General features: G+C 43.0%; 3 protein-coding genes and 1 long non-coding RNA gene across 4 annotated transcripts; 3 read left to right on the plus strand and 1 right to left on the minus strand.

Moving 5' to 3' along the window:
• Positions 1 to 720: 720 nt before the first annotated feature.
• LOC135436896 (uncharacterized) lies at positions 721 to 8,201 on the plus strand. Its single transcript, XR_010437622.1, has 2 exons — positions 721 to 1,231; positions 7,122 to 8,201. It is a non-coding gene; the product is annotated as an uncharacterized LOC135436896 (long non-coding RNA).
• Positions 8,202 to 10,094: 1,893 nt separating this feature from the next.
• LOC135436940 (uncharacterized) lies at positions 10,095 to 11,212 on the plus strand. The gene is made up of 2 exons (XM_064694716.1): positions 10,095 to 10,504; positions 10,558 to 11,212. Exons 1-2 carry the CDS (start codon positions 10,095 to 10,097, stop codon positions 11,210 to 11,212), a joined length of 1,065 nt encoding a protein of 354 aa, XP_064550786.1.
• An 867-nt stretch (positions 11,213 to 12,079) lies between these two features.
• On the minus strand, positions 12,080 to 15,361 carry Brd8 (Bromodomain containing 8). Its single transcript, XM_064694084.1, has 3 exons — positions 14,680 to 15,361; positions 13,381 to 14,490; positions 12,080 to 13,323 (listed from the first exon to the last, which is right to left on the minus strand). The coding sequence occupies exons 1-3, from the start codon at positions 15,296 to 15,298 to the stop codon at positions 12,392 to 12,394; spliced, it is 2,661 nt and encodes an 886-aa protein (XP_064550154.1). The 5' UTR covers positions 15,299 to 15,361; the 3' UTR covers positions 12,080 to 12,391.
• A 297-nt stretch (positions 15,362 to 15,658) lies between these two features.
• Positions 15,659 to 16,923, plus strand: Cisd2 (CDGSH iron sulfur domain 2). The gene is made up of 3 exons (XM_064693950.1): positions 15,659 to 15,833; positions 16,316 to 16,536; positions 16,610 to 16,923. Exons 1-3 carry the CDS (start codon positions 15,737 to 15,739, stop codon positions 16,688 to 16,690), a joined length of 399 nt encoding a protein of 132 aa, XP_064550020.1. The 5' UTR covers positions 15,659 to 15,736; the 3' UTR covers positions 16,691 to 16,923.
• The last annotated feature ends 343 nt before the right edge of the window (positions 16,924 to 17,266 follow it).

The raw sequence follows: 17,266 nt of genomic DNA on the forward strand, positions 1-17,266 counted from the left end.
GTCTGTTTGAACGTACTGTAAAAACCTTTCCCAAGCATTTCACTACAATTCTTTAAGAAACCCACCCCGCTAACGATAGCTGGAAGGAAACAGCAACAACAACAAGAACAACAACAACGACAGCAACAACAACGACATCAGCAGCAGTTAAAAGGTGCGCGCGTCGACAAGCAAACGGCAGCGACGCGTCGTTGTCGAAGTCGACGTCAACGTCTTTACCAAGTCCAAGTTGAACGCGCTGTTGTAATTATTTTAATATAATTTTTTCACTGCGTCATCATTATTTTCTTTCGCTTTTGATATAATTCTTCTTTGTATCATTTGCACACGATTGCTTACATACACGCATACACACACACACACACACACACTAGCGCAAGCGCAACTCACTCAAATTCTACTATGTATATACGTATTTGAGTATGTGTGTGGGCTGCTGCTTGTTGATTATGTGTGAGTGTGTGCTGCCAACTCCATGAAATTTAACTATTAAAATATTTTAAAACTCGATTGAGTTGTAATTATTGCACTTAAGCTGTATTTAGTTATGCATTATAAGGCAGCTAACATTCACAATGCCTTAAAAATCAATATATTTTTATAAGACCAGAGAGCATTTTATGCCGCACGCGTTGGCAGCACGTCAATCGTGTTTCTGTGTTGGTGAGTAACGATCGTCCATTTGAAAAACGACTCTCTTGCTCTGCCCGCGCTCTTAATTCGCTCACAGTTAAGCGTACATGTATACGTTTTGACTCTGCTGCTCAGCGGCAGCAGAATGCCAACCACTGCTCTGCGCTATAGAGTGTGTCTATGGCTTAACTTCGAGTTAGTCTTATAAGAGCATCGTTTGCGAGTGGTTGTTGATTCTGATGCATTTTTATGTCTAAGCTGCGCAGTCGCCGTACGATTGCAATTTTGTCATAAGAAAATTGTACACACCAGTTGCAAGAAATTTTTAACAAATACAGTAATAACACAATACTTTTACCGACTTTAACTTTAACGCGTGTTTATCTGTCGGTTGCCGCGCGTGAGTATGTGTGCGTGTTCAATGAGTGATCCGATACATACAAATGTATAGCAATATAATTAACTGTACACTGCCGAAATTTCAAACTAACCGCAAAAATGTGGAAGCCTGTTGCATTAATTGCCATTCGGAGCGGGCCGCCATCTTCGTCCGTCAATTCAATGCAAAATATAACAATCTGAGCGTCAAACATTTCATGTACGATATTAAATTAAACTGAATTAATATGTAAAATACAACAAATGCAAAAGTCGTGCTTGAGAGTACATACAAAATGTACATATGTACGTATGTATACATACGTATTGTGTAGCGCTGCCTGTTTTTGCAGTTTTTTTCAAATTGCCGTTGATTACACGGCGAGTGACACGCACACTGAGACATAAGACACACACATTCACACACACGGGCATCATCAGTTTTACCGAAATAATAAGCGGATGCACGAAGCGTTTACAGTTGGATCAGTCGGCTGGCCGTCTAATTAGAAATGATTTAATTTCAATAACAATTTAATAAAACTGAATCTGCGAAATGAAATTGACAACAAGGGAGCAACAACGACGGCGAATTGTGCTGCTGGCAAATATTATGCCTGAATAGTCAGTTGAGTTTTTGCCCTCGTGCGTGCTGGTGTGTATGTGTGTGTGCGTGTATGTAATTCGCCATACTTCTTCAAATCGAGGCAGCCATAAGAGACCACAAAACAACAAGAACAGCAACAGCGGCGACGAAGACAAGGCATACTCGAGAAATAAAAGCAGCGACGGCAGCGGCAGTAGCAGCAGCCACAACAACAACAACAAAAACAACAACTGCTGCTATCAACTTGAGCCATCAGCGCAGCCATCGTTACTCACCAATACATACATACAGACGTAGCAGCGTTTGCTGTTGCTGTGCGCGTGTGTAAGCTTTGCTTTTTGCATGTGTGTGTGTATGTATCGGTATGTACACATACATAGCATGTATATAAATGTGCGCTCTCTATATTGCGCTTGCAAATAAGCGGTTCTTTCGTGGCGTTGCCACACTGCACCAAAGTAGTTCAATTTTTAATTTTAAAAGCCAACGATCTTTTTGTTTAGGCGGGAAAAAACATATATTCACGTACACACTATATACATGCTTAAGTGTGTGTGTTTGCTGTGTCTACTTCATTTTCTGCTGATAAGCGACGTAACGCCTAGAAGAAAACTGAGCAGCGCTGCTTTGCTTGTCGCTCTTATCAACACAAAAAGTAGTGGCAGCGGCGTGGTTTGTTATTGTTGTTCCAGTTTATTTTGCACTATCGCTTAATAATTGAAATTAACAAAAAAAAAAAAAAAAAACGAAATAAATAAATAAAACAAGGCGAACAAAATGCCAGAGCACTGTGCAGTGGACGCCCCAAAAATGGTAAGACAATGTGAACGAATGGATCGAAAATGCGTACTACTGTTTTTAGTGAGTGAGGGTCCAGTGTTTCACATTCGTTTTTTCAAGTATTTGTGACTAGATCCACACTCATTAAGAACGGTAGTTCAATCTGCAATAAAACACAGGCAAAATGTATGAATCAAGCTGAGAGAATAACTCGATAAATTTAATAACACTAAAGTAGGTTGTAAAATATAATTGACAGCGCATTTTTATCAGTTTAGTTGTGCGTTTAGCAACACTGTTGCATTTACAAAACTCAACGGCAACGTTTTTCCACTTCAAAACGCTCCACCTGTATCTTTTCATACTCTGTTCACTAAATAATGAAGGGTATATTGGCTTGGTTCAATTGAATGAGGAATCCTCAAGCTTGGGTTATAGACAAGTTGACTACTAAAAACCTCAACAAAACTAGAAGAAATCAACGAGTTATTTTCAGCTGCTTTTACAGAGTATGGCGCAGCATTTTCACCCGACTATGACGTTTTTTTTTTACTTGGGTTTTCAAAAAGGTAATTAGTCAACTCTACGCTCACGCACACGCACAAAGAAAGTCAACCAAACAGAACGAAATGAATTGTGCTCTTGCAGCTGTCACACTATGTGTTAAAGAGAGATAGAGAGAGGGAGAGGGAGAGAGTGTGTGAAAGGAAGCAAATAATGTGGATGTCTTTCCCAAGAGTTGTTTTTTTGTGAGTCTTAATTACACGCACTAAATTAATGCTAATGTGTATGATTTTGTGTGGAATCAGCTTAAACTATGCAACAAAAGCATTTTATTTTTCTCAAGCCGAACAACAAATGCTTGAAAAATTTAATTACTAGTTGGAAAGAGCGGAGAATTTCAAGTGGGGCCAAGAAATTCGAGTGGCCGCTGTTTGTAAATACTCAAAAGGGGGCTATTAAAAATACAAATATTTTGTAACATTAATTGAGTAGACTGAAAAAAAAGGTACAATTTTCGTTAATAAATAAAATACGATCTTTTTATATTTTAATAATTGTACATTTGGAACGTATCTCAAAAATATGTTAGTCAAATACACGTTTGATAAAAAAAAAATTAAAATAAAAGAAATATATTAAAAATTAATAAAAAAATCGTAATTAAAGAAAAACAATTATGTAGAAAAGTGACATCTTTTGTAGAAAATTGAGCATGTTTAATTTGAATAAAAATTGTACTTATTTTTCGTACTTTCTAGTACAAATGAAGTATTTCAAGTGGCTGCGAGTTCAACAACACTTTGGTATTGCTATGTGGCACTCAGTCTCAGTCAGGGCTCAGATTACCGACAGACAGCGCACTCCTCTTTCTGTATTCGCCCTCTTGCTCTGGTAACGATAATAGTTTTGCTACCGGAACAAATTGCTAAAAATTCTTGGAAGTTTCTTTCCCTTAATGTGTCGCATAGTTTTCAACCTAGAGCTCGCTCTCCCTCCGTATCCCCTCCAACTTTCGATCTTATATTCTATATATATTGGGTTGACAAATAAACAACTAGTGTCTGAGTAAACAGCAATTTCCGTAGAATTGTGTGGCCTGAAAACTGAAAACTTTTGTGCAGATCGAGCAGAAATTCAAGCTGCAGCGACGCCTCGATTCTTAAACAATCGGACGATGGCTTTGAGGGCGGGTGAAGGCAAAGGGCGGTAGCAAAAATTATTGTACAAATCAGCAGAAAAATCAAGCCGACAAGTAGAAATATTGGAGTTGGGTGTAAACGACTGCGCAATGCTCTAATCAAAGCTGAAAACAAATCGAAAGAGATTCTATAATTATGGAGTTTTTGCTTGTTAAACTGTAAGCCCAAGGCAGTGGCTTTCAAACTGTGTTTGCGGAGACTTAAGTGGAGGGCATCCAATAATGAACCTGAAGAATTCGATAAATCCGCCCACCCAATATACTCTTTTTCACTTTGCGAACAGGGTATAAAAATAATAAACCTTAATTCGAAGCTTGAAGCTTGATTCATTCATATCGCGCACAACCACACACACACATACACACAGATACAAATGCAAATGTGTATACAATACGCGCGGGATCAAAAAGCGAGCGCGCACGAATGATGAGAAGGGAGCGGGAGCGGGGGTGTGCGGGGGGCCTGATTGAGCCAATTGAGCTATGAAAACCGATCAAAACGGGCCCCAATTGAAATTGTTGCCAGGCACGAGCAAAATGACATGAAATGATATCCAAAAAAAAGTGACCGAAAAACCGAACCGAACCAAGCCCATAAAACCAAGAAATACACCAATCACCACAGAAGGAGCCAGAGGCCCAGGAGAAGGTGAATGGGCCGGAGAAGGAGGAGGCGGAGGCACACACCAGTCAAATGCCACAGAAAGTCGTGCACTAGCAATAATCATTGCTTCCAGGATGGCATGGGATGGATCAAATGCTGCTGCGGCTTCAAGAGAGAAAGGAGGGAGAGGTTGCAGCTGCTGCTGCCTGATTTTTTGCTCTTCTCTGACTCTATTTTGTCGGCGAACATGGATCTAGTGCACGGTTGTTCATGATTAAGTTCGTGACTAGATTTCATGCTCGTCTATTAAGTTGGGTCAACACACACACACAAACATACACATCAACAAAAAAAAACATGGCCAAGAGGCCATAATAAAGAGGAGAGCAAGCAGGCGGGGCTGACAGCCAGGAGTAGCTGCCATCGGGACACGTCAATTAGCCAAAACGCATTAACTCCTTTGTAATGTGAACGGACATTAAATACATAATTTGGCCATAAGAAAAAGCTTGTGAAAAGTCCATGTACAGTCCACAAATTGTTCAAGAAAATCCATTTAGTTATATGACTCGCTGGGATTACTTTGCGGATGATAAATAGAAGAGTTGTCTGACTTTTTCCACCCGTATTTGGATCGTGAACGTGAATTCGCTTAAATCAGCAATGAGTAATGTTTAAAATGTAATGTGTTTAACCACTTTAAAAACGTTTGTCTAACATCTGACAAATAGAATTCACATTTTTCCATCTAGCTTTCGACCATGGACGTGGATTTGCAAAACCTGGATTTGATGCCAAACACAACAAAAAATAAAATTTCACATCTGTCAATTCAATTTTAACACGTCTTCAAAATCAATTAAAAACGTACAAAATTTGCATTTATAAATTTTCCATCCAACAGTAGATTTTTCCAAATATACTTCGAGTTGTTTATATTTAAAAGTAAGTTTCGAACCATTTCACTCTTGTTCGTGAAATCTATTTTCAACCCTGTTCCAAATACATTTAAAAGCGAATGAAGTAAAATATTTGGCAATTACAATTTTCCAACTATTTCCGATCATGAGTTATTAAAAATCTGGTTCAAGTTGTTTATACTTAAGGGTAAGTTTAAAGCCTTCTTCTATGGCACTTTCCTTTTAAATCGATTTGAACAATTTTGGAAATTACAATTTTCCACTGATTTCCGATCGGATTGTTTTTTCTTATATCTTTTAATAGGAGTTAAAAGCCCTTTTAACTTTCGAACTATTATTAATTGTTGAATATAAAAGAAATGGGTAATCAAATCAGCTTCCGTTTGGGCTCTGCCTTAAGCACTAATCAGTTAAACAGCACAAAACTGTACGTACATATATACACAGACGTACGTACACGGATGATTATATTACATGATTGACCCGTGACCCACATAAAATGACAAGCAGAAGCGCGCGCACACACTCACCCGCAGCTACAAAAAAAGAACAAGAATATATAGAAGGAAGTTATTGACCTTTTGGCACTGCCAGTTGCAGCAATTTGACCGCAGCAGCAGCAACAGTCAAACGCATGCTGGCTGACACGCCCACTTTCGGGCAGCCCATGCAGCCCGCATGCCGCCGTCCCGTCCCCTGCTGCTGCTGCTGCTGGAGTAGCCTGATTTGTGCGCATTTTATCTGCTTTTTATGGCCAAGCGACACGCGATTGAATATCGAATTGTCGCTGCCGCCGCCCGTTGACAAACGTCTAACGCTGCAAATAAATTTCCGAGCCTAGTCTGACGGCTGCTGCTGCTTCTGTTGTTGTTGTTGTTGTTGTCGGCGTGTGAACTTATCGAGGGGGTTGTCGCTGTTGCGCCTGCGGGCGCGCTGTCTGTCGCAATCGCATGCGCGCTCAGCAAACAAGCAGCAAAGTATAACGGTTTCTTATAGCCTTGCAGAGGGTACTTTAAGTTTGTCTCGCTATGTGTAACGCATAGAAGGAGATTTCACCGAGCCCATAAAGTATATATATTCTAGATCAGCATTAACAGCTGACTTGATATAGCCATTATCCGTCTGTCTGTTCTCAGTTTCTAACTGGGCATTTATTAGTATTATTAACATTATCAAAATCGGACCACTATATCATATAGCTGCCTTAGGAACGATCGGCATATATAAGTTTCACCATGCTCCCAACATTTATGCAAAATTTTGTTTACATTTTTACTTCTAACTTTTAACTTCTTACCCAGCAACTACCAGCTTTCATATACTACATACATTTTTGGTGAAATCTGAACAATATAGAGTACTATAGCAATCGACCCGCATTAAAAAAAGTTATAGGAATCTTTCGCAAGTCCGCAATTCTGTTTGCGAGGGCAATCAAACTTTGGCAATCCGAAGTTAACTGTTCTGACTTTTTTCTGTTTTTTTTTTTTTTGCCAGTGCTGCCAAGCGACGAACCTAACAGTGCAACTAACTGTAACACCTGCCGCATTTAAAATGTTCAAAGTAAAATTTCAGTTGCCGCGCGCACAAACGACGAGCCCCGGAACACCTTTCAACCCTGTGTACGCTGCGACCCTCTCGCTTACTTCCTTCTTCATGCTATTGAAATGCCAACGCACTGGAAGGCCAATAAAAAAGTAACGTTTGTTGTGTGTTATTTACATATTTTCAAAATGAGAGTGCTGCTATTTGTAGGCACACACACACACACACACACGCACACGCAAACAGACTGAGAGTTTCAACCCCAGCGTGAAAGCCAAGCGCAGTGAATTGCAACGGCGCAAAATTCAACCTCGAACTTCTTCGTAGCTGCTGCGCTGCCGTCGCGCGGCTTTCCCATTTCCATTTCCTCCTTCCATCCGCAATCCAGCGTCAGCGGCCGCAATGAGTTGAAGCTGGCGGAGCCGTCAAACGTTAAAACTAATTGATATAATAGTTAAAATAACAAACTAACGAGAAAGAAGTTGGCTGTAACAACAGCAGCAGCAGCAGCAGCGGCAGCGAAGCCGCAAACAAAGCGAACAAAAAGAGTTTGCCGAGTTGGCTGCGTTGGCGAAGTGTAAAACCTTTCCAATTTGAAAATAGCTGTGTGCTCGTTCCCACAAACAACAACAACAACAACCAGAAGAAGAAGAAGAACAACAAGCACTATGCTTGCAATTGCAGCGTCAAATGGGAGAGAAGTGAGCGGTCGCTCGCTCGGTCGATCGCCGCAAGCAAGAAGATGACAATGCAGCGATTAAAGCAAAGCAGAACAACGCAACTTGAACTCTGATCAACGAAGTCTCTGAATCTACTGTTTCAGGCAGCAGCAGCAGCAGCGGTGGCAGTGGCAGCGACAGCGGCAGCTGGAAAAATGCTTGTTCCAATGCGCGGCATTTCCGTTTGCCCGTGAGGATGATGCTGCAGCGGCCACTTGTACTATGTTGTTTACTGACCATTCGGCCGGACGGGCAAGAAAAGTAATCACATTTATTAAATCAAAATAAAATATCTGCGCAATTTATTAAAGCATTTTGTCTGTCTTTTATTTCTTGGCTTAAATGGAGGAGGAAGTAGCTTGGACATTGATATGTGTGTGTTCTTATGCCCAGGGGAGGGCACACTAGCAGATGCACTAGATAAAGAATTTAAAAAAAAATATATAAATGCGAACAGATTACAGTTTTTCACCAACTGCTTAAACCAATTTAAATAAGGCGATAGCTATCGATAGATAAGCCGATTAATCTGTGGTGCTGCAGCGCCAGCTTGTGGCACTTTTCAGCACTAAGCAGCTCATGCGCGATACACATGCCGATCAGACCGATAACAACGTACTCGATTCTCGTTTCGATAGGTAAATTCAAAAGCACAATTTCGCGCGCAACTCAAAATACAAAACCTTTGTAGGTTAATTAAATGCAATAATTACTTTAGGCGTTGATTAGGTTTCGTGCGTTTAATGAATGTAATCTATGACTTAATAAAACAAGTGTATTAGTGATTTTTAGAGTTTTGCCTTGAGTTGAGCTTGACTTGATGCGATTTGTTTTCATTTTGAGTGCGTTGCTGTTCCTCGCACACGTAACATGCAACCAACGTAACGAAGGCGTTGCAGGCAACCGCAATAAATTACCTGTGCAACAGCAGACAGGTAAACAGCATAAATACGTATGTATATAAAAGTATTTATGTGTGAGTATGTATTTACGGCCCGAGCATAAACTCGCTGCACACATTAATGCCAATTTTGTTTAGCTAACTGGCACCGGTTTCCAGACCACCCACCCAACCCCCGCAACCCAACTGGTTAATGTTTAGTTGTTTTGGTAATTGTTAGCCCTAAAATGCTGGCCATGAACTGATCATGGCTTAGATTGGACTGCTCCAAGCGCTTGTCTAACCTTCGCCTTAACTTGCCCGCCCAAAAAAAAATATTTGACGCAATGTGGGTTACGGTTACTGACCCACCTCTAACGGCGTCGTATTTGTGCCACACTCGGTTTGTTTATTTGGCTTTATGCGTTTACTTCTCGCACACCAAATCCGTCGGCGACGCTGCCGCAGCCGCAGCCGCTGCTGGCCATTGTTATTATTGCTATTAACACGATTGTTGAACATTTTGTGCTTCACTTTTATAATACCCTGCACGCATTGAAAATGGCAAAGAAAAGAAGGTATCTTTGCTTTGGGACTAGGAGAGTAACAGGTGGAAGGAGAGCCAAGGCAAGGATTTTCTAGCTATAATTGGCTTTAGTCAGCCGGAAATAGCTGCAATTTAAAACAGTTTTGGCTATTTTTGTTTGTGCTATTAACACGATTGTTGAACAGTTTATGCTTCAATTTTATAATACCCTGTAGCCATTGAAAAAAAGGTATCATTGCTTTTGGGACAACGTCTGTAACAGGTGAAAAGAGCCAAAGTTGGCAGCTAAAGTTGGCTATAGTCCGAAACCGTCAGCCGGAAATAGCTGCAAATTTTAGACAGTTTTGGCTATTTTTGAATGTGCTCTTAACAAGAATTTTAAACATTTTATGCTACATTTTTATAATACCCTGTACCCATTGAAAATGTCCAAGAAAAGGGTATCTATTATTGGGAGAACGTATGTAACAGGTAGAAAGTGCAGCCATTTTCTAGCTATAGTTGGCTATAGTCAAAGCTCGTCAGCCGGAAAAAGCTGCAATTTTAAGCTGATTTGGCTTTTTTTGAATGTATCGACAGCTCGGCGCTGCTTGCAGGGCATCTTTAAGTCGGTGTTTTTTGATTTGCTGCTGTTTCTTTTGTTGGACACTTGGCGGCCAGCGGCTAGCTACCGCATTTCGCAGACTTGTTTCAATTTCTGATTGCCGCTCGACTCGAGCGGATCGCTTGGATCGTTTAATTGGACAACAATTTTGGGTGCAGTCCTCCGACTCCGAAAGATGTGGTTAGCTTTTCTGTCTGCCTTGCCGCTGCTGCTGGCGCTGCAGTGTCTGGGCGGCAAGACTGCGGACATGGTGGTGGATGACATATGGAAGGCCTTCAGGGCTGTGACCAATGACAGCGCCCTGCTGGAGCACCTGATACCGGAAATGTACGGCGCCAGCATGACCAATGCGAATCCAACCTTCACATTCAAAATGCCCAACGAGCAGCTGTTGACAATGCAACGATCCGATTTTGCGGAACCAATCTTTCCGAATATCACAAAGAAGCCGCAGATAATTGTGGACACACTGGAGGGCAATACGCATGCGGTCAAGTCCAGTTCGGGGACATGGCAGCAGCTGGGTCTGCCGGGCTGGACGGGCGAGCTGGAGCGTCCACCGGGCTGGCTGGAGCAGACGCACAGGTGAGTTACCTAGCTGAGCTGGTTGGAGCACTAGCCAAAATCTCGCTTCACAGGGACGTACAACAACAACAACAGGAGCACCTGCATAGCTACCCGCTGCCGGATTATCCACGCTCGGAGATTCTGCTGGACTTAAAGACGCAGCAACTGGATGGACGTGTCACAGACATACGCGTCATAGCAGCCAATCCGGCGGAGGCGCAACGGGAGGATCTGCTGAATGCACAGAATGTGTATATAGCGCGTGCCAACGATCCCTTCGGCTACTCCATGAAATGGGCCTGGAGCAATGAGACGCAGCGCGGCAAGCGGGATGTGGCCAAGCTCTACTCGATGATCAAGTGCTCCACCAACTGTGATCCGTTGATCTACAAGGGCTACGGCTGCTATTGCGGCTTTGGGGGTCACGGGGTGCCCAACGATGGCATCGATCGCTGTTGCCGGCTGCACGACAAGTGCTATGGCCAGAGCAACTGCATCTCCTATCTCGAATACTTTGTGCCCTACGTGTGGAAATGCTATCGCGGCAAGCCCCTCTGCGCCATCGATCACGGTGAGTGGGGTGGCCCGGATTCGTGTGCGGCCCGGCTGTGTCAATGTGATCTGCGGCTCTCCCGTTGCCTGCGCAAGTTCTATTGCCCGAACCGACGCGCCATTTGCCATTCATCCCGCACCAGACGACTCCAAAATCTGATATTCTTCGACTAACCTACACTCCATATCCCAAGTATATTCGATTAAGAGACAGGACTCTGCTTAAATATGCCAAAGGCAGCAAAGCAATCGAAGTCTTGATTAAACAATTTTTGGGTATATCTCTGGAGCATTGGTGTATATCCTTGCTAAAGGATTGCTTTATGTTGAGGATTATTCACACAAAAACCTATATAAATAAAGCATGAAGCTTTCTTTAGATAATCCACATTTAAACTTATTACTTCTAACTAGAAAAAATAATATAATACTTATAATCTATCTTAACATCCATCTGTCCGAATGCATTACTATTTAAATCCCTAAAAACAGTGGTTAAAGCCATATGCCAGGTGGATAAGAACAGTTTCAACAGCTATTTACTAGCTAAATTTAGCTATTTTCAGACTTAGCTGGTTTAGGCATATGAATGGCAACTTTTAGCTGTTTATAGCCAATTTATAGTAAATTTGTCTTCGAAAAGCTAATTTAACTGTTTCTATTAGCTTTTTTAAAATTAGATTCAGCTATTTTTTTAAGTGACCTTACGCAACACTGGTCTGCAATTGTAGTTAACACTGTAAATGCTTCATTAGTTAATATGATTCACATCGATTACTTTTCTAGTTTTCAAAATGGAATTCATTGTCATTACGTTCCTATATATAGAGAAGAATTTCCGAAGTATTTGACTTAAATAAATTTTTAAACTGTTTAAAAAAAGTTTAAAATGTATATCATAACGAAATATTATTCATTAATTAATTAATCATTTAAAATAAAATACTTTTGCATTGCATTGAAAGAAAATATCTATAATAATCAATCTATTAAATTTGTTAATGTATGTTTATATTTTTATTATAAGCAGAAAACTGGAAGTGGCTTGTGGACGAGTTATTCAGAGAAGTTTGGATTTATTGTATAAAAGGATAATTGTTTTTGTAATGTGGAAAATAGAGGTTGTCATTAAATGTACGAAAATTAGATAATTATATCCTGCAAATTGGATTATTGCAGTTCTTCGCTGCCATAGGAGCAATGTACATTGTACAGATTTGGAAGTATATATAATTTTTAATTATTTATCTATAGATGTTGGATTAATGGAGCTGGAGCTGGAACTGAAACCAGTTAGTTGCTGATTTGCTTGGTTTTAGGTTAATGTTAATCTTGATTTATGTTAATCTTAATCTAATGATGCCTTTGGCTCTTGCGCGAACCGCTGCGCGCCTTGTTGCCAGCAGGCGTGCGCTCCTTGTCCTTCTCCTTCTCCGCCTTGCCGCTGGTGCTGCTGGCGGAGCTGTTATCGGATGCCGTTTGGCTGCAGGTCGCAAACTCCTTGAGGGAGCGGCTCTCCTGCATGAACAGCAGCGCCGTCTTGTGCTGCGTGGTCTGTGGCTTGTAGATTAGCAGCAGATTCTGGCACATGAGCACCACATCGCGCTGCAGCTCGCTGATGCTGCGCAGATGGCCGGAGTCGATGTTGCGCTTAATTGTGGGCAAGTCCATGGGTCGCAGGCACAGCTCTGTCTGCCTGTGCGGATGCTCGTCGTGAAAGGCGCGTCGAAAGGGCGACGCATATTTGCTCTCCAACAATGTGCTGTAAATGGCCAGGAAGTGCTTCTTGGAGGCACCGCGCGTCTCGCGACGATCATCGGTGTGCTCGCTGGACGCCGGAGAATTGGGTATGCTGTCTATAAGCGGCGTGGAGGAGCAGCGCCTGCGCGTACTGGACCTGGCTGTTATCGACTGATCGCTGGCCGTTGTCGTGTCATCATCCACCATGGGACTCTCGGAGCGATCCCGATGCGGCAACTTGCGCAGCAGCGGGGCTCGTGCCGGCACAGGCGCAGGTGCCGGTGCAGGTGTGCTGTTTATACCCGAGCCGCGGGGCGGCGTTTGACGCGTCATGTGGCTGGACTCGGCATCGGGTTTGCTCTCAGTGTGTTGCTTGGATTTGGCGCTGCGTGTGGGCTCATCCGCTTTGCTGCTGTCTGTCAGCGAGGAGGATTCCTCATCTGTGTCGTGCACTGAACTGGCAGCCATGGGCCCCGTAGTTTTCAGCTCTGTGTTGGCCTCGACTGCAGCTTTCTCTGCCTCCTTGTTGGACTCCTCCTTAGGCGCTGCAAGTAATAATAATAAGCTTGAGTGGGGATCTTTGAATATAGAGTTGTGTTTACCTTCGCTAATGGCCTCTGGTTGCTCAGGTTTGGCCTCTGGCTCCGCCAACTGAGCAGTTTCGTCCGTTTTTCTGCTGGTCTCGGATGTGTTTGTGTCAGCTACAGCTGCAGGCGACTTGACGGCTGCCGTTTCCACTGCCTCCACCGGATCGGCCACAGCTGCCACAGTAGCTGAGGTCTGTTCCCGAACTGCATCCTCACTGGAGCTACTGGCAATTGTTATGGTCTCGGTCAGCTCATCCTCGACAGTCGCTTCATCGGGAGCTGTCTCTGTGCTATCGACAGAATGCTGATTGCGGTCTTTGCTTTCCTGCGAAGCCACGGCGGCCAGCGGTATATTATCATTGGAGTCATCACTGGAACCAATCACCACTTCCTGCGCTTTGTTCTGTGTGGGCGATGGAGCACAGTCGTCACGCTTGAACTCATCCAGCTTATTCTCAAAGTCAACTACCTCAGCCTTGGCTGACGGCGCATCTGGTGAGACCACATTGTCCACATCCTTTAGTATTTCTTCATCAATGACGCCGGCGATGTCAATGTCTATATCATTTATAATGTCGTCCATGTTCTTGAACACCTCGAGCAGCTGTTGCGTTTCGGCGTCCGATTCATCTGCGATATCGTCGGCGGGCGGCGCTGCGTCGAGCTCTGCAGCAGCTTGTTTTTGACTGGAGTTGAGCTCATCATCCACAGGCTTAGCTGGCGTCTCGTTCACCTTAGCGCCAGTTGCTGCGGCTCCAGCTACTTTATTCTTCTCCAGCAGCATGGACAGCGTTGGTGCTGCCTGTGAGGGACTGCGTCCAGTTATGGCCACCTCAGCTACAGGCGGTCCGCTTATGGGCCGCGTCATAAATGCTTGGTCGTTCGGACTTTTCAATATGACCGCCGGCTGATTGGGCATCGCGCTGGCGCCGCTTGTCAGCAGCGAAGTTATCGTTGGTGCCGCTGCCGTCGCTCGCGCCACGCCTGCTCCACCGGAACTACCTGTTGGCGATGTGGAATGGTTGCCATTGTTACTGTTGCTGCTGTTACTGCCGCCGGGCGATTTCAGCAGCGATGTTAACAAAGGTGCGGGGGCCGCAGGCTGCTTGTTATTGTTGTTGTTGCCTAGAAGGAGGTTTATAATTAGTATACAGCCAGTGTATAAAATGCATTAAAATATCCCAGTGCCTGGCAACCAGTGTTGTCAACTGTCGCATGTCAAATGTAGCTAGGAAATAGCTGGTGTGGCAACACTGGGATTCAACTTTTTTATCGTGTTCAAGTTTCTGCATTCAAACAAATTTCGAAACTTACCTGCAATATCCTCCACATCCATGTCGACGGATGTTGTGTCTGCGACCAGGTTGGTGCGTCTTCCGCTGCCACTGTTGCTGCGCCAGCTGCCCGAAATGTCTTTCTTGCGCTGCTCACGCTCGCGCATGCGGTTCTCCAGCCTCATTTCGTCAATGCGCTTGGTTTCCTGCTCCTTTTCGATTTCCTGCCACATTTGTTGCAGCTGCTGCTCGCTCATCTCATCCGATTGCAGTGCCTCGATTTCTCGCTGCACCTGGCTATACAGCTCCTGATCGCGACGCATCTGAGTTTTGATCTCCAGCAAACGCTCCTCGGTTAGCCGGCGCAGCAGCAGCTCTGTGGGCGTCTCCACGGCCACAGTGGCCGGCGAAGAGAAGCCGCTGCTTTCGTTAGTGCGCTTCTTGCGTTTCGTTGTCTCCACCGTTTCCAGCAGGTGGCCATACTGCACGGCACAGTTTTTTTGGGAGTACCAATCCGCCGGTCGAGCGTTGCCATTGCCGCAAACAGATTTTAGAGTGCGGCTAACTGTTATCCAATTCTGGTCACCGCTGCACGAAACTGCCGAGGCCAGGCATAATTGTTCGCGTTTGGACCAAGTGTCCAGCGGAGAACGGCTCATTTGATAATAATATTTTTATTTTAATGCCACAAACAATTATTTCGCCACCGCTTTGTATGCACTGATAGAGATGAGTAGTCTCGAAGTAACTGTTACTTGGTCAGTACTCTAAACTTTGCCGTTGGTGGTAGCATAACGTTGTATAGTCAAAGCAATATTAGGCAATAATTCCTATATAATAATAAACTCCCATATAATTAAATCTTTTGTTAATTTATTAACGCCACAAATGAAGTTGCATGTAAATGTACATTTTATTCTTTTGTACTATACTATTTGGTACTTTTGGTATTATTTGAGAAAAAGTGAGTATTTTTTTAGTTTCAACCTACGGTCACGCTGATCATCAACAACAACAACTATTAAAACAACAACCCATTTCAGCTTTTATTGTGTACTGCATTTGTGTAATAAATATACAAAAAAAATTATATTAAAATGCAATCATTATCGCAGGCCGTTAAGACAAGTCTGCCAAATTATTTGTCCAGCTTGCCGGTGCCCGACACTTTTGGCGGCTGGTTTAAGTTATCATGTGAGTGCCACGCGTGTTCGAACATTGGAACTGAACTAAAGGCCGCCCTAAATAAAAATGCAACTGTTAAAACTGTTTAAATGACGTTGAAAAAAAGGCATAAGCTTTGCTTAGGGTATGCTATGTGGCTTTGTGACATGAGCTTACCTCGATTTGTGCCCATATTCAGTGGTAATCCCAGTGCAGCTGCTCACCTGGGCCAACTTATTATGCAACATTTGGGTCAAACTCGCGCCATTGCTAAATTTGTTGTTTGTGTAAAAAGCGAGAATTTTTAATTGTGAAAAGCTCGCAATCATTTTATCTGCTGTATAGATAAACAAGAGGCAATTTGATAAGTCAAAATTACGGCCCATAATTTTGCGTACATTGGAAAGCTCCCTCAACGGACAAATCCTTCGGCCAGACAAATCAGTCTCAAGATTTTATTATTAATTTTTGGAATAATTTATAATCTAAGAGCTGTCCATTTTTTGTTGCAGTTAAGGATTGGCTAGCACTCATTCCGCCCACCGCTGTTGTTGTCGGCCTCGGCTATGTCTCGTACCGTGCCTTCTGTCCCGAAGCGCACCGCAAATGCAAATCCGGCAGCGGTCTCTGCAACGATCATATACGCAAACATGAGGCTAAGGTCGTGGACATGGTTGACATTGAGAACATTGCGGATAAGGCCGCCTTCTGCCGCTGCTGGAAGACCAAGAACGTGAGCACCACAAGACAATTTGCACAACCTATATAATCCATCTAATTCAATGATACTATCTTCTGCTCCATAGTGGCCCTACTGCGATGGCAGCCATGCCGAGCACAACAAGAACACGGGCGACAATGTCGGACCGATTGTGGTCAAGAAGTAAACGCGAGCCTGGCTCCTGCGATAATCCATCGCACAGTCAGTTCGATGAGCGACGCTTTTTTTCTAGCATTTCCTTGTTGATATTCATGTAGAGCTGCAACAAGTTTGCAATCGTAAATTGTTTAAATTCTTTTAATTTTGTTCAACCTATTCGTACTGTAAGCAATAATTGATCGAATTAACTCAAAAGAAGCCAATAAAGATTGCCTAAATGAATACAATTCATACAACACAGTTATTAAAACCGCATTTTTAAACCAAAGAGATAACCTGATATGGCCATGTCCCTCCGTCTGTTTCTGTACAAATTCCTAACTCGATGTTTCTGTAAGCAAATCCTTTTCAAGACAACTTTTAAAGAGAGAAACATTTCAAGGCTGCATCGCTATCACATATGTAGGAAAGCTCCTTAAGAGCCATTGCTCACAAATTAATTTGTTGCTTCAATTTCCTAGCTATTTCTTCAATGAGATTATCGTGACATATATATCTTATCAGAATCGTAGTATAATATACTGCTGCCATAGGATAGGCAGAATCTGTTATTTATAGTACACTATATTAGCCGTATTTGATA

Source organism: Drosophila montana, unplaced genomic scaffold (assembly GCF_035044405.1).
Source record: "Drosophila montana isolate Dmon_TW-CO22-7 unplaced genomic scaffold, ASM3504440v1 contig_3733_1, whole genome shotgun sequence".
NCBI classification, from domain to species: Eukaryota; Metazoa; Arthropoda; class Insecta; order Diptera; family Drosophilidae; genus Drosophila; species Drosophila montana.